This window comes from Pleuronectes platessa, chromosome 3 (genome assembly GCF_947347685.1).
Source record: "Pleuronectes platessa chromosome 3, fPlePla1.1, whole genome shotgun sequence".
NCBI lineage: Eukaryota > Metazoa > Chordata > Actinopteri > Pleuronectiformes > Pleuronectidae > Pleuronectes > Pleuronectes platessa.
In genome coordinates, this window is record NC_070628.1 from 9,173,139 (window position 1) to 9,192,031 (window position 18,893).

Here is an 18,893-nt window from a genome sequence, read left to right on the forward strand (position 1 = left end):
TACAGTATCATGAACAAGGAGCAGACATCGGCCTGGGTACGTACTCGGCACAGGCAGGAAGCTCAGAGAAGCGAAGCCCAGTCACCCAGAGATGCCCATCTCCTCCTCAGATGTGTGTTCACTACACAAGATGAACTGCCAGAGACTGAATGCTCAGGATGCTGTTGTGATTGTAAAATTCTGGCAGAAACAAGACTCAAGAATAAGCTTGGCAATGTAGGCTGATCTTTCCCCCTTGATACTGTGCTCTTGCTTTTTGTTATTGAGCCATCAGCTTGGAGAAATAAAAAATAAAAAAAACGTGCCCATTGGATTAGCCTACTAAATAATTCATTGAGCTCTGTAACATAGATTCTGAGTGGAAATACGCTCTATTTATAGCGACAATCCAAAAGGTCACGGAGTGTTGTGACTTTGTGTGCGAGTGCACGGCCCGGGGTTGTTTTTGTCCTCGTTAGGCTACAGAGAAGAAGAAGAAACTGAGAACCTGTGTGGAGTCCGTATGTATCAGTGGCGCAGCCCAGGATTCATGTATGATGTGAATGCAGCTTGTGAACTGTTGTCTGTGGCCGCACGAAGTCAGGATTCTGCCTAAGTCAGTGGATATGCTTGTGTCTGTGTGGGCAGTGTGTTTTTATGTGTGTTTGTAAGACGGTGACCAAGTGTGCTGTCCCTGTCTGATCCGACATGGCCCAACACGCTTCTAATTAGAGGACGTCCTTCCAGGTGCTGACCAGGTTATACTTAGCCTGCCCGCTGACATCTGACGGTGTGACATTTCCAGCTGGTGCCTTGTGCGACCCTGCGCCACTGCCCCTGAACTTGAAGGTCACTGCCCGCTCGCCCCCCCGCCCCCTCCTCCTCGCCACCTCTCATCCGCTTCCTTCTCCCCCTCTTGAACTACAGCCCCGACCTGCCATGGAGTGGCACTGCGGCATCATGGCACCGCATGGGTGGTCAAAACACAAGCACCTGTCCCCTTTTCGTGCCCTGTATCCCCTGTCCCCGAGGCCTCTATCCCTCCGGCATAGATCATCATTAATCAGAGGGGCCAGAGTCGGCACAGATTGATGATGCGAGCAGGGGGTGGCAGGCCTGTGGCGGTTAGAGATGTTAGGTGAGACGTCGGGGTGAGGAGCCGAGTAGTTCTCTGCTGGGGCAAGAGGAGACTGGACAGCAGTCCGCCCAAGAGTGATAGCCTCTCATATCCATGCCCTGTGTGTCTATGTGAGTGTGTAAGACAGAGTGTACATGCTAGAGGGTACAAATTGTTTGAAGTGTCAAAAGTTGTGTCAGAAGACATGTGTGTTGGTGCCACAGTAAACTTATATTAGTTTTAATTCTATTAAATTAGTTTGAGCTATTTTGTATTATGTTATAACTGCACAGCTCTTTAGAACCTCCTCGCCTGTGATGTCTGTTGGAACATCAGCAAATGCAAATGTTTCTTATTTCAGATGATCAGCATGACCACCACATTTTAAATGACATGATAATGTATTCTTATTTCAAGAAAAATAGCCCAGAAGTGCAGATATTATTATTATTATTATTATTATATGGCAAATAGATTGTATTTATACCCTCTTTGACAGTCTTGTTGACCATTCAAAGTGTTTTAAAGTCTCATTCTCATATTCACTCAATGCTTCTACACATTTACACAACGCTTCTATAGACAACACTTTTTCTATCACACACCATTCAAACACACCATGGACACTTCGGAATTCAGACTGAAGATACTTGGGATCGAACCGCCGACCTTCTGGTTAGCGTACAACCCGCTCTACTTCCCGATGGGTGGCTGTGGAAGGCTTTTTCAGTATCATGTGATGGTCCTGCTTGTTAAACTTTGCCATAGCAGTAAGGACCTGCTTCTTGATTCTCGTGTGGAAGAGTCCAAATCACGTCACTCCTGCAGATACAGTTGCATCTATATCTCACATGGGATAACATTTGGGATTTTACACACACACACACACACATATACACACAAAAACCCTTCTTCTCTATGCCCATTCTTCAAAAGAAGATAATAATCAAAATTGTCATAAAACCTGCATTTTTTAAACTATTGTACCATTTACTATTTTCACTATTAAGCTACAGCCTGTGTAAACCATAATTTTAGCACAGGGTGTAGTGGAACGTGCTGAGAAACACAAAGACTCGCGCTTGCCCTGCTGTTCTTTTCTTGGCGGCTATCGGAAGTTGCTCCATGTCTAATTATTAATTATTCATCTAAGGCGGATTAGATGTGGCCCAGTTTCTCTTGAAGATGGCTGTTGAGCAGGGGGATACATGTGACAGTTCACTCCCTAACCCAGGCTACACACTGTAGCGATGGCAGATAAGGCTTCAGGTAATTGCTAGTGCGTCCAAGAGGTGTGCTGGAATAATTTCATGTCCTTCTGTCTGAAAAGGATTTGGAAGATGTCAGAGGAAAGAAAGGAAGAATAAAGTTCAATGAAGGGAATGGGGAGAAACCCAGTGTAAAGGACACAAATAAAAAAAAGAGGACTTGGGAATTTGTCGCCCTAAAGAATCAGAGAGAAGGCCGGCAATACGGCTGCACCCTGCATTGGGCCAAAGTTGCATCGGTTGCAGTGAAATGCTATGAAAACCTACAGTGGCTTACTTTGTTCCATTAAATAAATGTTTTCATGTGTCATGCGTAATGTTATTTTCACTGATATTATGTGGACTCTTGGCATTAAAGTTAAGATGTTAATGTTGTTCTTTCAGTTACCACAATAATACATTTATATTTTCTTACAATTTGAAGGAGCAGTAGTATTATAACACAGGGAAACAATGAAAATCCTCCACATGGGCTCTTGTCATTTTGGACATAACCTTTTACACATTTCAGCTTAACCTTGTTTCAGTGATTTTTCTTCTCCCGCCCTCCCTCCAATCTTTTCTCTTCAAATCATTCTATCATTACAATTCTTTCTTTTACATCTTTCCCAATGTAGCGGCCAACCAGAGGGAGACGCTCAAGTCTCCATTCTACCTGAAGGAAGAGCCCAAGGTAGAAGAAGCGCTGAGCCCCAGACCGTCCTCCCGGTCCAAGAGCCAGGTCCAGCCAAGCTTCCCTGCGTCTTTTTGCCAGGATGGATTGACCGGGGTTTCAACAGTCATAGAACGCCCAGGGCTGCTGAAACCAAGGGAAGGAAGCCCAATGGCTAAAAACAGCTTGCTGAGCCAGGACATCAACATCAAGGTGGCCTCTGAGCTGCTGATGAAGCTTTCAGGTAGGCCGCCTACTTATCTGTGGATTCATAATATTTCTGCTATAAAGGGGAAATACAAATAAGCTTTGTAGGTCCAGACATACGTCTACATAATTATTTAATTAATTTAAATAGAGCAAAAGAAAAAATCATTTCTCTTGAAATTTGATTGTGTCTTTATTTCCTTAGTTCTTGTGAAACCGTTCGCGAACGTACTTGAATGTGTCGAAACTGTCAACATATACAGAAACATTTCTTGTAAAGAGTTGGCCATGCATGCCCTGTTATTTGAAATGTTTTGGTTGGCTGTTATGAGTTTCAGATAGGCCAGTACTAGCTCGGGAGGTTGGCTATAGGCCAAAGGTTATGTCCCAGACTGCCATGTAAAGGGTTCTGTTGTTTTCTACCTTTGTCTACCTAACCAAGCTAAAATTGGGGGCTTCTAAAAGGTGAGCAAAGTGTACCTGTGTAGGAAAAAACTAATATGGTGGAATAGATTTTCTGCTCCCTCTGCTCTAGAAGGTGGCTGCAAAGACTTTGTAACTCATGTGATGATATTCGGGTCACTTGTCTTGACCCTTCATTTTCTCTCTACCCTTGTCTGCATCAAGTTATTTCAACTTTAGAGAACGAAGGGTGTTTTTTTTTGTCGTTGTTTTCTCTTAAGTTCCTTCACAAAACAAGATGGACAACTGGCAGATAAAATACTGTAGCTGCATGACGATTTTTGACTCTCACCGTGTCTCAACCTGTTCGGACCACTCTGACATCATCTTGTGCGTCACGGTTTAGTCTTGTGCTGCTCCTAGATTGAGCTCAACAAGAATGCTGGTAAAAGTCCCCAGGCTCTGACTCCAGCTTCACATTTAAATTCGTAGCACATTTGGCGTGCATTATGTAGATCGCAACTATTGCTTTACAATTACAAAACACTTTGTGTCACTGCTACATAAAGTTTAAAGCTACTGCGTATTTTAGCCTACAATCAAAACCACTATTGAGTGCCAGGTGTAGTTCAAGTATGTTATGGACACACTGCTGTTGGTCCACTGTGGGCTGCTGAAGTGTATCTCTATCAAGATGATATTTTCTGAAGTGGGCATCGCTATGCCCAAAAAGAGCTGGATTTTATGGAAAAAGGTTTTCCTGGTATATCTATTAATATAAATACATACAAATATTTTTAATATTTTGGGAACTTATGAAATAAATAGAGATTTTAGTTTAGACAGTTACTACGCTAGAATTGTGCAGACATACAATTTATAATGGGACACTATGCATCTGCCGTATTTAAACCACAAGTGAGAGTCTGCTTGTGGCGCAGGGGGTGTTGCTCTATCCTCAGCTCTTCATTCTGTGCCAGTGTGTGTGTGTGTTTTGTGTGTGTGCGTGCCTGCCTCACAGACACCTCACACACCGTTTGCCATTGTTCTCTCTGGGTCGACTGGTGTTCAGAGTGACTCATGCTAGCTGTGAGCGCTGTGGTACTACACGTGTGCTGCTCCACTGCCTGCCCCCAGGTCACGTTTCCCTGTGTGTGTGCACATGCTTTTGTGTGTGTGTGTGTGAATGTCTGACGAAGACAAAACTGACATGATTACTACTTTAGAACACCACAAAACAAGACATTGGCCTCTGTAGAAAAGAGGAATTGAGAGAATGATGTGGGCAGTGCATAATTCCTCTGCTGTACTACCTCTACCTATTTTCTTTGTTTCATCACTGTCATACTTCAGTCTTGTACTTTTTTTCCCGCCATTTCCCATCCGTGCACTGACATTACCCTGCCAGTTCATTTGGTCCTCAAGCAGCATGGCCAGCATTTATCCCCTCCCATCACTTACACTAACTCTGCAAGGTTGACCTATGTTAGGGAAAGATGCTGCAGCGTTCATCCATCCGCTGGCTCCCTCTGCCCCCTCACACAGTCCTTGGAGCGCAGTGCCGTCAATTGCCATGGCAACAACGGGGGCGGTAGATGGAGAGGGCTGTCTAGAGTGACAGCCTTGACAAGAGTCTGGACCCTCAAATGACCCTGGGGGGGAAGGGAAGGACAAAAAGAGGGTGAGGAGGAAAGGAGGGAGAGCCAGGGAAAGGTCAGTGCCGTTACGGTCACGTGTGATTACGGTCATGAGGTTCAAGGGCATCTACACTGTAACCTCACTCCGTCTCTTGTTAAAGGTCAGACCCAGAATACTATAACCCAGGAAGGATGCTTAAATAGGGAAATCATACAGGAGTGCAGCCCATGCATTTTCTTTGTTAAAAACATCACTCCACTGTGTATTTCGTCATTCTTGCTTGTCGGTACAGCACATGGACAGAACCTAATTAAATTTCTGCTGCTCATTTTTCCCCAACCATGGCATTGGACAGTCGGAGCAAGTGGGGTCGTCATCATTACTGCCCATTGTGCTGTAACATGAGTTGCATCATCCCTTTAACTAGGTCACTTCTTCTTCTTTGCGTCTCCCTCTCTCTCCTCTCTTCCTTATCAAACATTGGTTGGTCGTGTAGAGTCGCCTTGCTAACGCTACCTCCCCCACATCTGTTTAAAACCAGGCTGCTGGTGTCTGGGGGCTAATTACGCCAGGCTAAATAGTCCCTGGCGCCAGCGGCTAACGTGTCCTAGCAGATGGGCACTGGTGTTGCAGGGCAAGGGGAACATGGCGTCACAGGAAGGGAGGGGGGAGGGGAGGTGCAGGGCCCTAGGTGGTGCCCTGGCAGACTGGCATCGTGTGGGTAACAGCCGCGCCACCCACTCACCATCCAACCACCCTCGCTATAGGTGTGAAATCACACTTCTTACTTGTTTAACTCGTTACTCATTTCTAAGGGAACAGGCCTTCCATCTCTGAGGACATTTTACGGGCCCCCTCCCCTCTGCAGTGCTCATTGTAGATAATAAAAGTTGTATCAAACTATTTCGACTACTGAGGAGCCGAAATGACCTGGAACCAAACCAACAATTACACATTTTTATCTTATGAGGATCTTTATCTTGATATCACAAAAAACAACAACCTACTTACAAGGAAGCAGAGCAACATTTCTGAATGCCATTCAAATGTAGGTTTGATCTTAGCTCATAGTTTATTCCTAGTATGGATTATCATATCTCATGATAGAGGATCTTTATCGTTTTATTAATATATGTATTATATGGTGGTAATATAACTGTTTTGTTTATATCAGTGTGGCAAAGCAAAATGTGATTATATTTTCCCTTATAACTTAACTTCAAAATCCAACTAAAGGATTAATTGTTGTCCTTATTCTGCTATAATACTTCAAATTGCTATAATACGCATTAAATCATCAGTAAAACACAACAGATAAAGTGGCAGGATGTACAGCGACACTATGCTGCAGCTGGATTTCTTTCGTTTTGCATCAGCAGCCTGTTAAGCCATGCACGATTTCCTCAAGATAACCACAATGAATCATGGTTCATGGTGGCTCTGAGGTTTACTAGCTACAGGTAGATTATACAGTTTACACCGCCTACTGCCTTCAGGATTCAGTCAACAGAAGGTTCAAAACCAGTTTAGGATGACTGATACAGCTTATTGATGTTGGTATTCTTCTTTAAAAAAAACTATTATATTATACTTGTTATACTTTTTTCCACTTATTGTATTTACATTATTCAGTATTATTACTAAATGTAATTGCCACGTCCCTATTGAATGGGAAAGTGGTTTCAGAGTTTTTTAAAGCCTACTATATTCCCACAAAACCTTTTTATCCCAATTATGGTTCATTAAAACCAACATGTTCCCAACTAATTTCAAACAGCCAGTTATCACCAAACAGCAGCATCCTGCCTTTTAATAGTTTGTTCTTACATGCTATTTCTCTACTACTCCTGCTTTTGTACCATAACAGTAAGTAAGGTTGAAGGTAAAGAAAATATGGTTGGTGGTAGAAATGGTTGTGCTCTACATTATTTGTTATATTAATCTTTCTTTTAGAATGATCTGTGTAGCTTACCTTGACTTCATGAGATAATACTTAAAAACAACTAAATAAAGAAAGCCCCAAAATAATAGTTGTGTGTGTGTGTGTGTGTATATATATATATATATATATATATATAGCCTTTTCCCTTTTAAGTTTGTAACAGAATGGGATGTTCAATTGCCATGTTACATTCACTTAAAATGATTCACTATTTACCCAGAATAGCTTATCGCTGCATACTGTCCAAGCTGTTCATTATTCTAATTCACAACACTGGTATTACTGTACAGCCTTACTTTATGTTAAGCTCCACACAGCTCTGAGAGTGTCCTCACCGTGCCCCCTCAGTGTGGCCGCTCGCTGACCTCTCTTACTCCCACCCTCCCTACCTCCATATTCTGTCTCACTGGCTCTTCATCACAGCCTATGGTTCTATTTACAGAAATGCAGAATTGATTCTGTTATCACCCTTTTACTATATATGTTTGTTTCCTGGGTACTTTTTTTTTAAATTTATATATGAGGGATGGTTGACGGAATCACTTGCTGTCTTTTGTCCCTGACCTTATATGATAAAGTTTTTGTAGCCTTGGATCTGCCCTGGCTTGTGCCAAGTGTGTTTTGTTTAGGACTGCTTTATAAGGGCCATATCTGGCTCCTTATGGGCTGTTTATCAAGCGCGTCACTCTGAAGTCGGATGTAGCTGCAGTTTGCAACCGTTGGAAGGCTGAACTACTGAGAGCAGGCTGGTCGAGGATCAATTGTAGCAGCAGCTGTCTGTGAAGTCTGCAGGCAAGGCTGCTGTGGCTCCCACATGACATGCAGTCTCCACACTGCAGCCTTTGAAGCGCCTGAACTCTTCACCCCTGTCTGAGCAGGTCGACTAGAGAGCAGGAGAATAGAGAGATTGAGAGAGAGAGAGAGAGAGAGAGAGGGAGGGAGTGTGAGAGAGAGAGGGAGAGAGAGAGAAGATGGGGGCTGGGACAGAGATGTAGAATAACAGAGCAGTGAGAAGGGTAGACTAGGATAACAGGAGGTGGAGAGGTTGTCATTTAGGCTCTAGCCATTCCTCATCCTTCTGTCCTCCTCCAGCTCATCACTCTCATCCCGCTTTCTTCTTTCCTCTCTTTCCCTCGGGTGTTCTTTTCTGGCACTGTTTGACATTTTTTTCCCTCTCTTTACCCTTCCTCTTTGCCTCTCCCTCCGTCAGCCTCCCTCACTACCTGTCTGCCCAAGTTTTTGCTCCTGTGCGGTCGATGCCTCAAACCAGAGCAACATATTGACGTAGCATGCATTAAATTACAAATGGTATGTGTCTGTAGTATAGTTGCAAATCGTTCCAAAAATGCAAAACTCCTACTGTATATTCTCAGCGACACATCCACACAGATTCAAGTAGACACTTGAGGTCGTGAAACTGATCACTAAAAATGGAACATTGCACGAAACCCAGTCAGTTTCGTTTTGACACAGATCTGGAGTAGTGTTGCATCTGAAGTTATGAGTAGTGCATTTAGAGAAACTCTGCAAAAAGCTCACATTAGCAAATCTAGTAAAGGTGTGCAACATGGTTGCCATTACGTGCCTAATGGAGCTCAAAGGAGATTTTGTTGGAAACTATTTAACGCATTCGGTTAAGGGTCAAATTTGGTCAAAAGATTTAACCAAGTTAATCCAAACAGATCTAACATTTGTTATTATTACTGACGCTCATGCTGTGCTACAGAAATGGGATCCACAAGCATTTGTTTAAGCGGATACGTGAAGCTTAAGCAATAAAGCAAACCCAACTAAAGCCATAAGTTCACAGTTTATTTACCACAATAGCGACGCCGACTGCCAGGAGAACAAAGATGTGTGCATGTGTATTTAATCGTCACACCTGCTCTTAAATTAACAGAAGGTTGAAACAATTCACTGCTGAAACCTTTGGGGAAAATATGGAATAAGGCCCAGAGGAGTTTTACACTCAAAGTTTTAAAAATTGGATTTAAATAGAACAATACACCCCAGATGGTCAAAGGAGACTATTGTGGGCGTTGAAATTGTAAGTGACATTGGTAAGATAAGTATTAGTTCTGCTAGTTAGATTGGACAATGTTGTTCCTATTCTCAGACAATAACAGGCAGCTGAACTCTGCTGAAGACTTGCAATCTGCTGCAAGATTTATACTTTACTAAATCTAGGCAGCATTGTTAAAATGTAAAATAAAAATAAACATTTTTATAATGGCATGGTTGTCTCTCTGGTTATCAATATTTCCCAAATATTATTGTGGAAATGGCTCGTATCCCTAACTCTGTTGTTTTTTTAACATCATAATATAAACCTCCATTTTTCATTTTTGAGTGGTACTATGGCATTTGTCTCAAAACATGCATAACTTCATAGTCTGCAGTTTAACCTCCTCACTTTCATGAGAATCTTTGTTGGAGGAATTGGAGCAAGACTGACACGAAAGAAACACTGTGATATTTATTGAGAAAGGGCACAGGCTCTTTTGTACACACACAGACACACATTCCTCCTGACCTGATTCAGTGGCCTAATGGCAGCTGGTGCACCGTTGAAGAGGCTTCTGCACCAGAGGAACTGACAATGAATGCCGCACAGACCAGTGACTGTATATATAAATAGATGACGTATTTACACCTCCCCCCAATGTACAAAAGTTGAGCAAAAAACTGTGTACAGTAATGTACTGTGGTTGCAGCCAGGACAAGAAAATGTCAAAGATTGCAATGTGATTTATTTTTTTATTTTTTTTAATGCTGAAACTATATTTATATTTCTCCTTACAATCATGAGCTAGATCTCATGATTGAGATCTAGCTTAACCAAGCAGTTTTGTTGCCTTACAGAAGAAAACCTTGAAAATAAGAAACTATCTAACGCATAACAACAGTTTGTTAGTTGAGCATGTTCTCAGGTACTTTGTTCTCACTCTGCCCCGACATATCCAAGATACAGGTGCTACCATTTTGCTCTAGGGACATATTTTGGAGCCAGAATCTGCACAACAGTTATCAGGAGGTGCATTCAGGCTATCAAGGTCCTGCCAATACTTCTGCCCATCCAATGGTTTGTCAGTCTCAGCTGTCGTCTCACTTGGTTTTTACAGCATCAAATAACTAATTAAAATCAAACTTCAAAATGACAGAAAATCTATTTCAGAAAAATTTATTTGCAGTAAACTTTAACTATGTCCTTTCCGCAAAGATGGAGGGGGCATTCAGCTCCAGGGGGGGTTTTATGTCCATACAGTTATTGACGTATACACACACACATACAGAATAACACATACAAACACACACAAGCTGGATTCAGACAGATTGAGGCTGCTTTTTATGCCTTCAGAACATTAAGGTCATGACCTCGAACAAAAAGCCATATCTAGTATGAGCGTGAGAGTAAGGCCATGTTATCATTTATTGTTTTGTGACATGTAGACTTTTGATCTGGCCCTCTGCGAAGTGATACTTTTAATATGGAGCCGTGTGTTTACGATTAAACAGTTTCTCTCTGCCTCATGTGATCTCACCCTAATGGCTCTTTGGGACGTACGCATCTATCCCTGCACTGCAAGCTCAAAGTACATAAAGTGTCCTCTGTAGTAAGTGCATGTGTTTTTGCGTGTGGCACTGTTTTTTTGCAGCTCAGCAGTCCACTCATCCTCTGTCTTCAGGGTGGTGATCCAGTGATCGAAGCTTGCGTGTCCCTTGGTTGACCCTTACAGCGCGGTGCCCCCTACCCCTCCGCCCTCCTCCCACTCTCCTCTCCCCCTCCATCAGCCTCTTCTAGGTTACTCTTGGCCAACTCTGGCCACCTGATTAAGGGATTAGTGGGGCTGATGGTTGTCAGTGTCCCCACATGCTGGCTCCTACCAACAGACCAGCCACCTGCACCTAGGGGAGGAGGATGGGGCGGGGGGGTTTACTCTTTAATGCATCCACATAAACATGGCACACTCATGCTGAAGTAGCTACTGCATGTTCACATGTGCCCACGATGTATTTGAAGTTCCGCCTCAGTGTTTCACACTAGACTTCTTAGAGCAAAGGAGTGGAGAATGCGAGGGGAGGGGCGGCGGGGTTAGTGCAGGGTTACTGTCTTGTATCTCCCTCCCTCTCTTTCTCTCTCTCTCTCCCGCTTCTACAGCTCTTTCAACCTCCCCCCTGTCCCTCCTACTGCCCCCGATGCCCTGCCAAATTCATATATCCCATAATCGTGCTGAGTCGCCATGTCAGCAGCACTGTATCAACTGCACTGCTTTGTCTTGCCCCCGCTTGTCACCACAGAGACACTACCTCCTGCCATCACTCCAGTCAAAGATCAGCTACCTTGGATATAGAGATGCTTAAGGATATCCCAACCAAGTTGTTTTTTCTTTCTACAATCTGATTTATTTATTTCTCCCACATCACAGCCTAAAGTACCCCCTTATTTAAATCTTCAAAATGTATCCATTAGAGACTATAAGAGAACCAGTACCTGACAGCTCAGTCGTTCACTGTATTAAGAAAATATAGCTTGCGTCACAGTTTTTCTTTTTAATACTTTCCAGTATATTTTCACGGTGGCCCTTAATCCTGTGTATGATTTTCATATAGAGATGAAAGTGTTTGATTCAGGAGATCAGCTCGGGACATTCCTTACCGATGCAATCTGCCTCTCAACAATTTTTTAGCTCGCTCACCTTTTGAACTTTTATGCGAAGTAAGTCAACAGATGTTTTCAAGCCTTTTTAGACGGTTACTTATAAGTGCTGGAAAAAAAACTTACCTGGGATGCAACACTGCGCTACACATCCAACAACTCCACTTATCATAAACATAGATCGATGGCTGCTTAGTTAACATGTAAAGTGTTGTTGTCATCATCATTTCTGTTTGCTCAAGTGACCTACATGAGCTGCTGGAGCGTTTTCCATGCGACTGTGTGACCTCCCAATGCCCTCTTGCCCTAATAATCACACAGCTAGATGCTAACCGGCTCAGCTCGGCTTTAGAGGCACTCATGTGTTGGATGTAATTTGGATTTCCCTTTTTTAGGTTTAATTCCATTGATACAACTTCTTTAACATGTACACTGAATTTGCTTTTAACACTTGAGTGATAAAGATGATTTATTTACTCCCTCAATCTGCTGCACTTCTGTCTATCCTGATTGAGAAATCCAGATCAAGGATGTAAGGATGAAATTTCGATCAAACGTCATCCTTTTACTTGCAAGGGGCTGTTTCCAGCTACATCAATTCCCCCTATTGTTTTCTTGTACTGAAGTTAGCATGCTAACCAACTAGCCTCTGCCAGCTTCGTCTCGTAATTCCACTTTGTAATAGTGAGTCAGACAAGAGAGGATGAGGAAGTAGTGGTGCCAGGAGGGTGTATTTTAACCTCTTGTCTTAACCCTAACACAACGAAGGCTTAAGCCCTTGGCAAGTGACCATTATTTCCACCGCTACCCGCTCCCGACTACGTAGAGAAAATAAAAACGAGTCAACACTAGTGTTTCCTCACTAGGCTGGAGATGGCTCTGATGAAGTTTGATGCTGAACTGCTGTGAATGCCAACGTTCCCTATGCAGCAAGAGCACAAGCTTATATTTTCTTTAAAGCCATTTGCAGCAAATGTGTATTTTAGACTTTGGCCTGTATGAATAAAACTTGACTTGTTCAGGATCTGCACATCTGGTCGGCAATTTGTAAGAAAAACATCAAATTTAAGTCTGCACTTGTTTTGCAGGTACAGTGCAGTCGTCTGTGTTCAAACCATCTTGCCATCGTGCCAAATGAGTTTCTGAGATTAGATGAACCATAAGTTTACATTCAAAAGAATTAGCATGATTCTGGTGCCTGTATTTCATACAGCTGAGAAAATGTAAATGTAGCAACACGTATTTTATGTATTGGGATCAAGCTTTGCTGTCGCTTTGTGTTGAATATTTTAGGGGGAAATACAGCACAGTTTAAAGTTGGAGAGAATTTGAATACAAACTATAGATCTTACCTTTTTATTAATTTTTCATAACATGTTTTTGTTCCTCCATACAGGGGGAAATAATGTGCAATATTAAACGGGTAAAAATAAATAGTTTGGTGTAAATTTGTTGAGTAAAGCATCTGTATACATTGTAGTGCACACAAGCTCAAGTTGAAATGGTGAACACAGGGCTGTGCATTTGAAATGTTCACACTAACCTCTCATCTGTGTATTGGTGGAGCTTCTGATCAAACTCTAACCAGCGATTATTCTCTTCTTCATTCACATTTTGCAGAAAACAACAAAGATTCCCAGTACCAGAGGGTGAAAGTAAAGGTGGAGCCCATGGAGGTGGACCCGCCACCAGCAGAACTCACCTCACCTGTCTCTCACCTGCTGGCCTTCAGCACTTTAGGGACGTGTGAGAAGAGTGAGCCAATGAGTAACCTCCCTGAGACGTTGGCCCGTCCCCAGAAAGATCTCTTCTCCCAGGACATATCGGTCAAAATGGCCTCAGAACTACTGTTCAAATTGTCAGGTATGTCCCTACATGACGCAGATCACTGTCGGGCACATACTGTTCTCTGAGCACAGACACACACACATCCATGCACAGCAACATGTCATCTTTTCTCCTGCAGCACCGCAGTGTAAACCTTGGACAGGTTGTGATTCTGGACTATAAAACCTACATGTTTCCATTTCCGTCCTCTGGTGGCTCTGTAGTAAAGCCAAGGATATATGACATGTAATGACATCCTGCTTTTTACCTGTATGGCCCTGAAAGTGATACTGAGGCAGCAGACAGCTGTTTGTATTGCTAGATTAAGACAGAGCTTTGAGGAGTATCCATCGGAGCCCCCGGAGAAAATGCCCAGATATGTGTTTGTGTGTGTGTGAACAAGTGTGTCGTGGGTTGTGACCCCAGCTCTGTCCAGCCTCTGATTACTTTGCTTAAATGCAATATAGAGAAACAAGCTCATGTTAAATCTCTTTTTCCTCCTCTTGCTCCTGTACATATTCACAGATTCACACATTGACAGTCTTTCTTTCCCACACACTCTTACACACTCGCACACGGCCCCTTGGGGAGTGGTGTCTGCACAAATGCCCCCCACTCCCCTCCACCGTCTCCTCCTTTCTCTCATTCTCTCTCCCTCCCTCTCTCTCTCCCTTGACTCGTTTTCAGACATGCCGGCTCAAGCACACTTGGCTGCACACGCTCTCCCCCTGCACTTCCCCTCCTTCCTCCCTTTACATTTTTCCTGTGCGGCATCTCCATGGCAACGTGGAAAGAGACCTCTGTCCTTGGCGAGCAGTGTGACGGAGTGGGGTGTTCAGGGTAGGGGGGTGGTTTAGTGGGTTGTAGCGAGGGGGCAGAGGATAAGAAAGGTAGAGAGGGCACTGGGGTTACACAATATGCCCACCCAGGGAGAGGCCAGGGCATCGCCAGCCTGGCAACAGCGACAACTGCCCCCTTAGAACTGGTTCTGAATGTGAGGGTGGGGGGGGGGCTGGAACAGAGTAGGCTGCTGTCACACAATGAGCAATCAATATGAATTACCCAGAGCAGTAGGACCTCAGAGACACATCAGTGGCAAGGTCGCTCTGAACACTGAGATGGTTGCAGCTTTGAAATTCACTTCATTACATCGCCTTGAAACTCAAACATAGCTTCATTCTCTGGCATTTTGTTTAGTGCTCTTTATAACTGAATACTGAAATCTAATGGGCTGCACTAACACTAGCTGGCCAACTATTAGTAATAGTGGCTGTTTTTACAGTTCTCACTTCACTTGCCACTTCGAAACCTCTTAAAATCATTTTTATTAAAGACTCAACCACTGTGAGCGACCAGAAATGTCCGATATGTAAAAGACAGTCTGCTGTTTTGTCTGGAGCTCAGGTAACTTGCTTGGCGTTAGCACCTGCCATCACTGGCACACAGTGGTGGACTTCTCCCTTTCCCATTTACATACGTGTCATTACAGGCGCATGCAACACAAGCTCCATTTCCACACTTGCCTTTTGCGCTAATGGATAATTCAGCCTCGGCTTAATGTGTGGCTGTGACCCTAAGACGGGTGTGATCTGAGGTGCCAGGAAGACAGGTGTGAACATTGCCCGCATCGTAAACCTAAAAAATATCAAAGATTTCTGGAAAACACAAGCAATCAACACTTTTGGCTTCAGTCCTTCCCTCCCACAGAAACACGGTTCCTGAAGTACCTCAAATCGAACGTTTGCATTTTTATCCTACGTCACCAAATAACATACACATGTCCGCATACTGGCTCGTTTGGTTTGAAATGGTACGACAGAACCGGCACCATTGTTACTGTGGCTACAGCAGTGTTTACAGCTGATAAGGACGCCTCTGGGTGAAGGGGGTTGGGGTTTTTGACAGTCGCTCTAAGCGGTTGACCAATCACAAAAGAGTGGGGCAAATGACCAATCAGAGCAAACCAAGCTTCTTGGAAGCTGTCCAAGATTTAAAATGGAGCGTTTCAGACAGTAGGTTAAAAAAAAAGAAATGAGGCGCTGGAGCAGTATACAGTATGAGACAGATAATTTGTATTTTGAACACTGCGGCATGTAAACCTATTCTAGTAGGACCCCAAATTAAAATTATGAACCAGTAAATGGTCAAAATATGGGCACTTAAATGTTTATTTGCTTGATTTACTGCAGCATTTTATGGTGGAGGCTTCCCGGCTAACCTGAAATAAAGAGCCTCTCCTCTAATGTTGGGAGAAATTGTAAAAAAATTATGAAATGTTGTTAAGCGTCAGGTTGGATGTGATTCACCTCAGCAAGTGACTGATTGATCACAGTATAATGTTCACTTTAATGTGATTAATCTGAACAGCATGTTGCAATGTCTGGAAAACCCGACCCATTTTTAACAAGTAGGAGAAAATAGCAATAAACAGTCCAGACGATTACAATCAGGCTGATGTGTAAGAAAAATATGACAGGAAGTCGGTTTAATAATCACCATGCGTGGACACATTTTATTCATTCCTCTTAAAGGTTGGGTTGTTTCTGAAACACTTCTTTTTTGTTGAAATCCTCTTCACGTCCTGATAGCCATTAATAAATAAAGTCATCTAAAAATAGGCGAAAAGAGCATATATGTGTGGCCCTTGCAGGACCGTAATTAAAATAAAATGGCTGTTGGAAGGGATTTGGATGTTTCGGTTGCATATTTTCAAAGTGTAGCCTGCTTGTACTATTTTTTCCAGGATTACCAACCCCAGCTTTAAAGTGTAAAACTGTATAATACAATCGAACCAAGTAAAATACTTTTTCAAGCTTATAAACTTCATCATATATGCTGATAAAGTTCTGCAGCATTTTTTGACACCACAGTCAGTGGTCATGCTGTGTTAGATTAGGTGTTTCTAATAGTTTTGTTTCTCGCTGACATTCAAGAGCGTCACCAGCCACAGACACACGTGTGCCATCTGCGGAGTCAAATGCAGGGTCTTAAAAATGTTTTTCGTATTTTGAAAGTGTTGTTGGGCGAACTTCTCAGCCCACAGGTCGGCAGACCCACTGGAGAGACTCCCACCACTCCAGATGGCCAGCGCACCCCTGCTGGCTTAGCAAACCTGTGCTTTACTGGCCGAGCTAACTTAAAGAGATGCAGAAAATCAGCCACATACATTGTCTTGGTATTCATCTCAGATATTGGCCTACTTGTAGGAAGGTTTTTGGGAACTTACCAACAGACATTTATGACTTATTATATATACAGGAATGAACATTTATTCTTGAGTTTGGAAATATTCGTTGGACGAAAGAAGTTTTCCATTTCTTAGCTTTTTCAGCTATCAACATCTTAGTCTTTAGCAGTGAACAGAAGCTTCGCAGTTTTCATGGAGTTGGTTGAGTTGTTTTCATGTGACTTAATTAATCATGAAAACTACATAATGACTTCATATGTTGGGTTTGCAAAACAATATATTGATTAATTGGTTATGAGAAAGTGTAAATAATCATTATTGTAAATCTGATGAGGCATTCTTTTATTTTTTCAGAAAAAGTCAGCAAAGCCAACAACCACAGAGACAGTAACATGGTGGGAATAAGCAGGTGAGTCAGTTAAACTGCATGCGTCATTTCTCTCTATCTTAATTTTGTCACTTTTATAATCAGTAACTTTTTTTATTCTTCTAATAAACTACTGTATGTGTTAATATTATCATGTCTCTGTGTTTCAGTCCGTTCTTGGATGAGTGCTTCAGACAATCACCCTTTAACCTGCGCTCCAAGAGCTCTTCTCCCGCAGAGGCCAGCTCCTCGACCAGGGCAGTATTCCATGGTAAGACACATGTAAAACACTGATGTAAAAGAACACACACACGCAGGGCTGGGAACCAGGGTGGCAGCAGGGGTACATGAACAAGAGAGTACAAGTCAAGAGATGGAGGGGCCTTGTTTAGCTTGTATCGTGTCTTTTAGAGGTGCACTGAATCGTTGATAAATAGATTAGCTGGTCTACAGAAAATGTATTCTTTGATATACTGTGCATACGTTTTAGCAGGTTAATCTTTATAGTGTCTCTTAGAAAAATATTCTATATTCTTATAATATGCGATAAGGAAAAGAATATATATACGGACACATTTCAAAAATATTTGATGATGGCGACTAATTGAGAAACAATAATCAGACTAATCTATAATGAAAGTAGATGGCAGTTAGGTGATGTTTCAGTGGATTTGCTTATGTTGTATTAATGTTCCAAAGTCTTCTGCAGCAACAAGGGAATAATTAACTACCAACCATCAACCCTGCTGCTTCAAAGACAAAACATCCCTGTTTTGTCTCACTGTAGCTCTGAGAAACAACTGATTATAATGCAGTGATGCTCATTATACACGCACACACGTGGGCATGCTTTAACAGACCCTCCCTCCTTGCACACTCTCAACACGCTAAATCTCACCCGCTCACACAGAAGCTTTGTAGCTGGGCGAACTACAAATAAAGACATTGTTGTAAACGGCCACAACTAACCACCCCCAACTTTACACGGTCTCACCCTCATCTCTGCTAAACCTTCCCCCCACCCGTTTCATATTAAGAGCTCCACCCGGCCTATCTGCACTCTCACGCATTTCCCCAACCTGAAGGCCTCTGCCCAGGGCATCCCCTGTCTCTCCCTCCTCCCCCCGTCGCTGCCATTCCAGAACTTCCTCCATGTTCCTTTGGCAGGGAGAGATCCGGAGGTTAATTAGCTTGTGCCAGCTTTGCCTGTCCCTCTGCCAGTTAATGAAAATCTGATTGGCTTCTGGGTGTCAAGAGTGTCCTGAAAGTTAATTCGCCCAGCCCACCTCCCTTTTCCCATGTGTGTTTAAGCTTCAGATCAAGCCTCTGCTTCTTTTTCTTTTACTGTTGTACAGTTTTATTCCTGTCTCTCCCTCACATGCGTCCATCCATACCTCCTCTTTTCCTCAGCTTGTCTCTGTTGTCTTGTTTTAATTTTTCCATGTCCCAGATGCTGGTAAACAGCATTTCTAGTTGTAACAGACTTAATTGAACTGATTTTCTGTGCATTAGTCCACATTAGTTAATAAGGTAAAGCCAGAGACATTTACTGTGACACATTTTGAACCCATTATCCAAAGGTTTTGCTAAATTTATTTATTATTTCACATGTGAAACAATTTGTGTGAAAGGCCTTGAAAATGTCATGAC

The 18,893-nt window shown here is 42.8% G+C and overlaps 1 protein-coding gene across 1 annotated transcript in view; it reads left to right on the plus strand.

Moving 5' to 3' along the window:
* znf827 (zinc finger protein 827) overlaps positions 1-18,893 on the plus strand; it is a 47,653-nt gene that overhangs the window by 13,607 nt on the left and 15,153 nt on the right. Inside the window, exons 5-8 of the mRNA XM_053417952.1 lie at positions 2,982-3,260; positions 13,483-13,725; positions 17,231-17,285; positions 17,414-17,514. Of these exons, the coding sequence (XP_053273927.1) occupies positions 2,982-3,260; positions 13,483-13,725; positions 17,231-17,285; positions 17,414-17,514 (678 nt within the window). The remainder of the gene's footprint in view (positions 1-2,981; positions 3,261-13,482; positions 13,726-17,230; positions 17,286-17,413; positions 17,515-18,893) is intronic.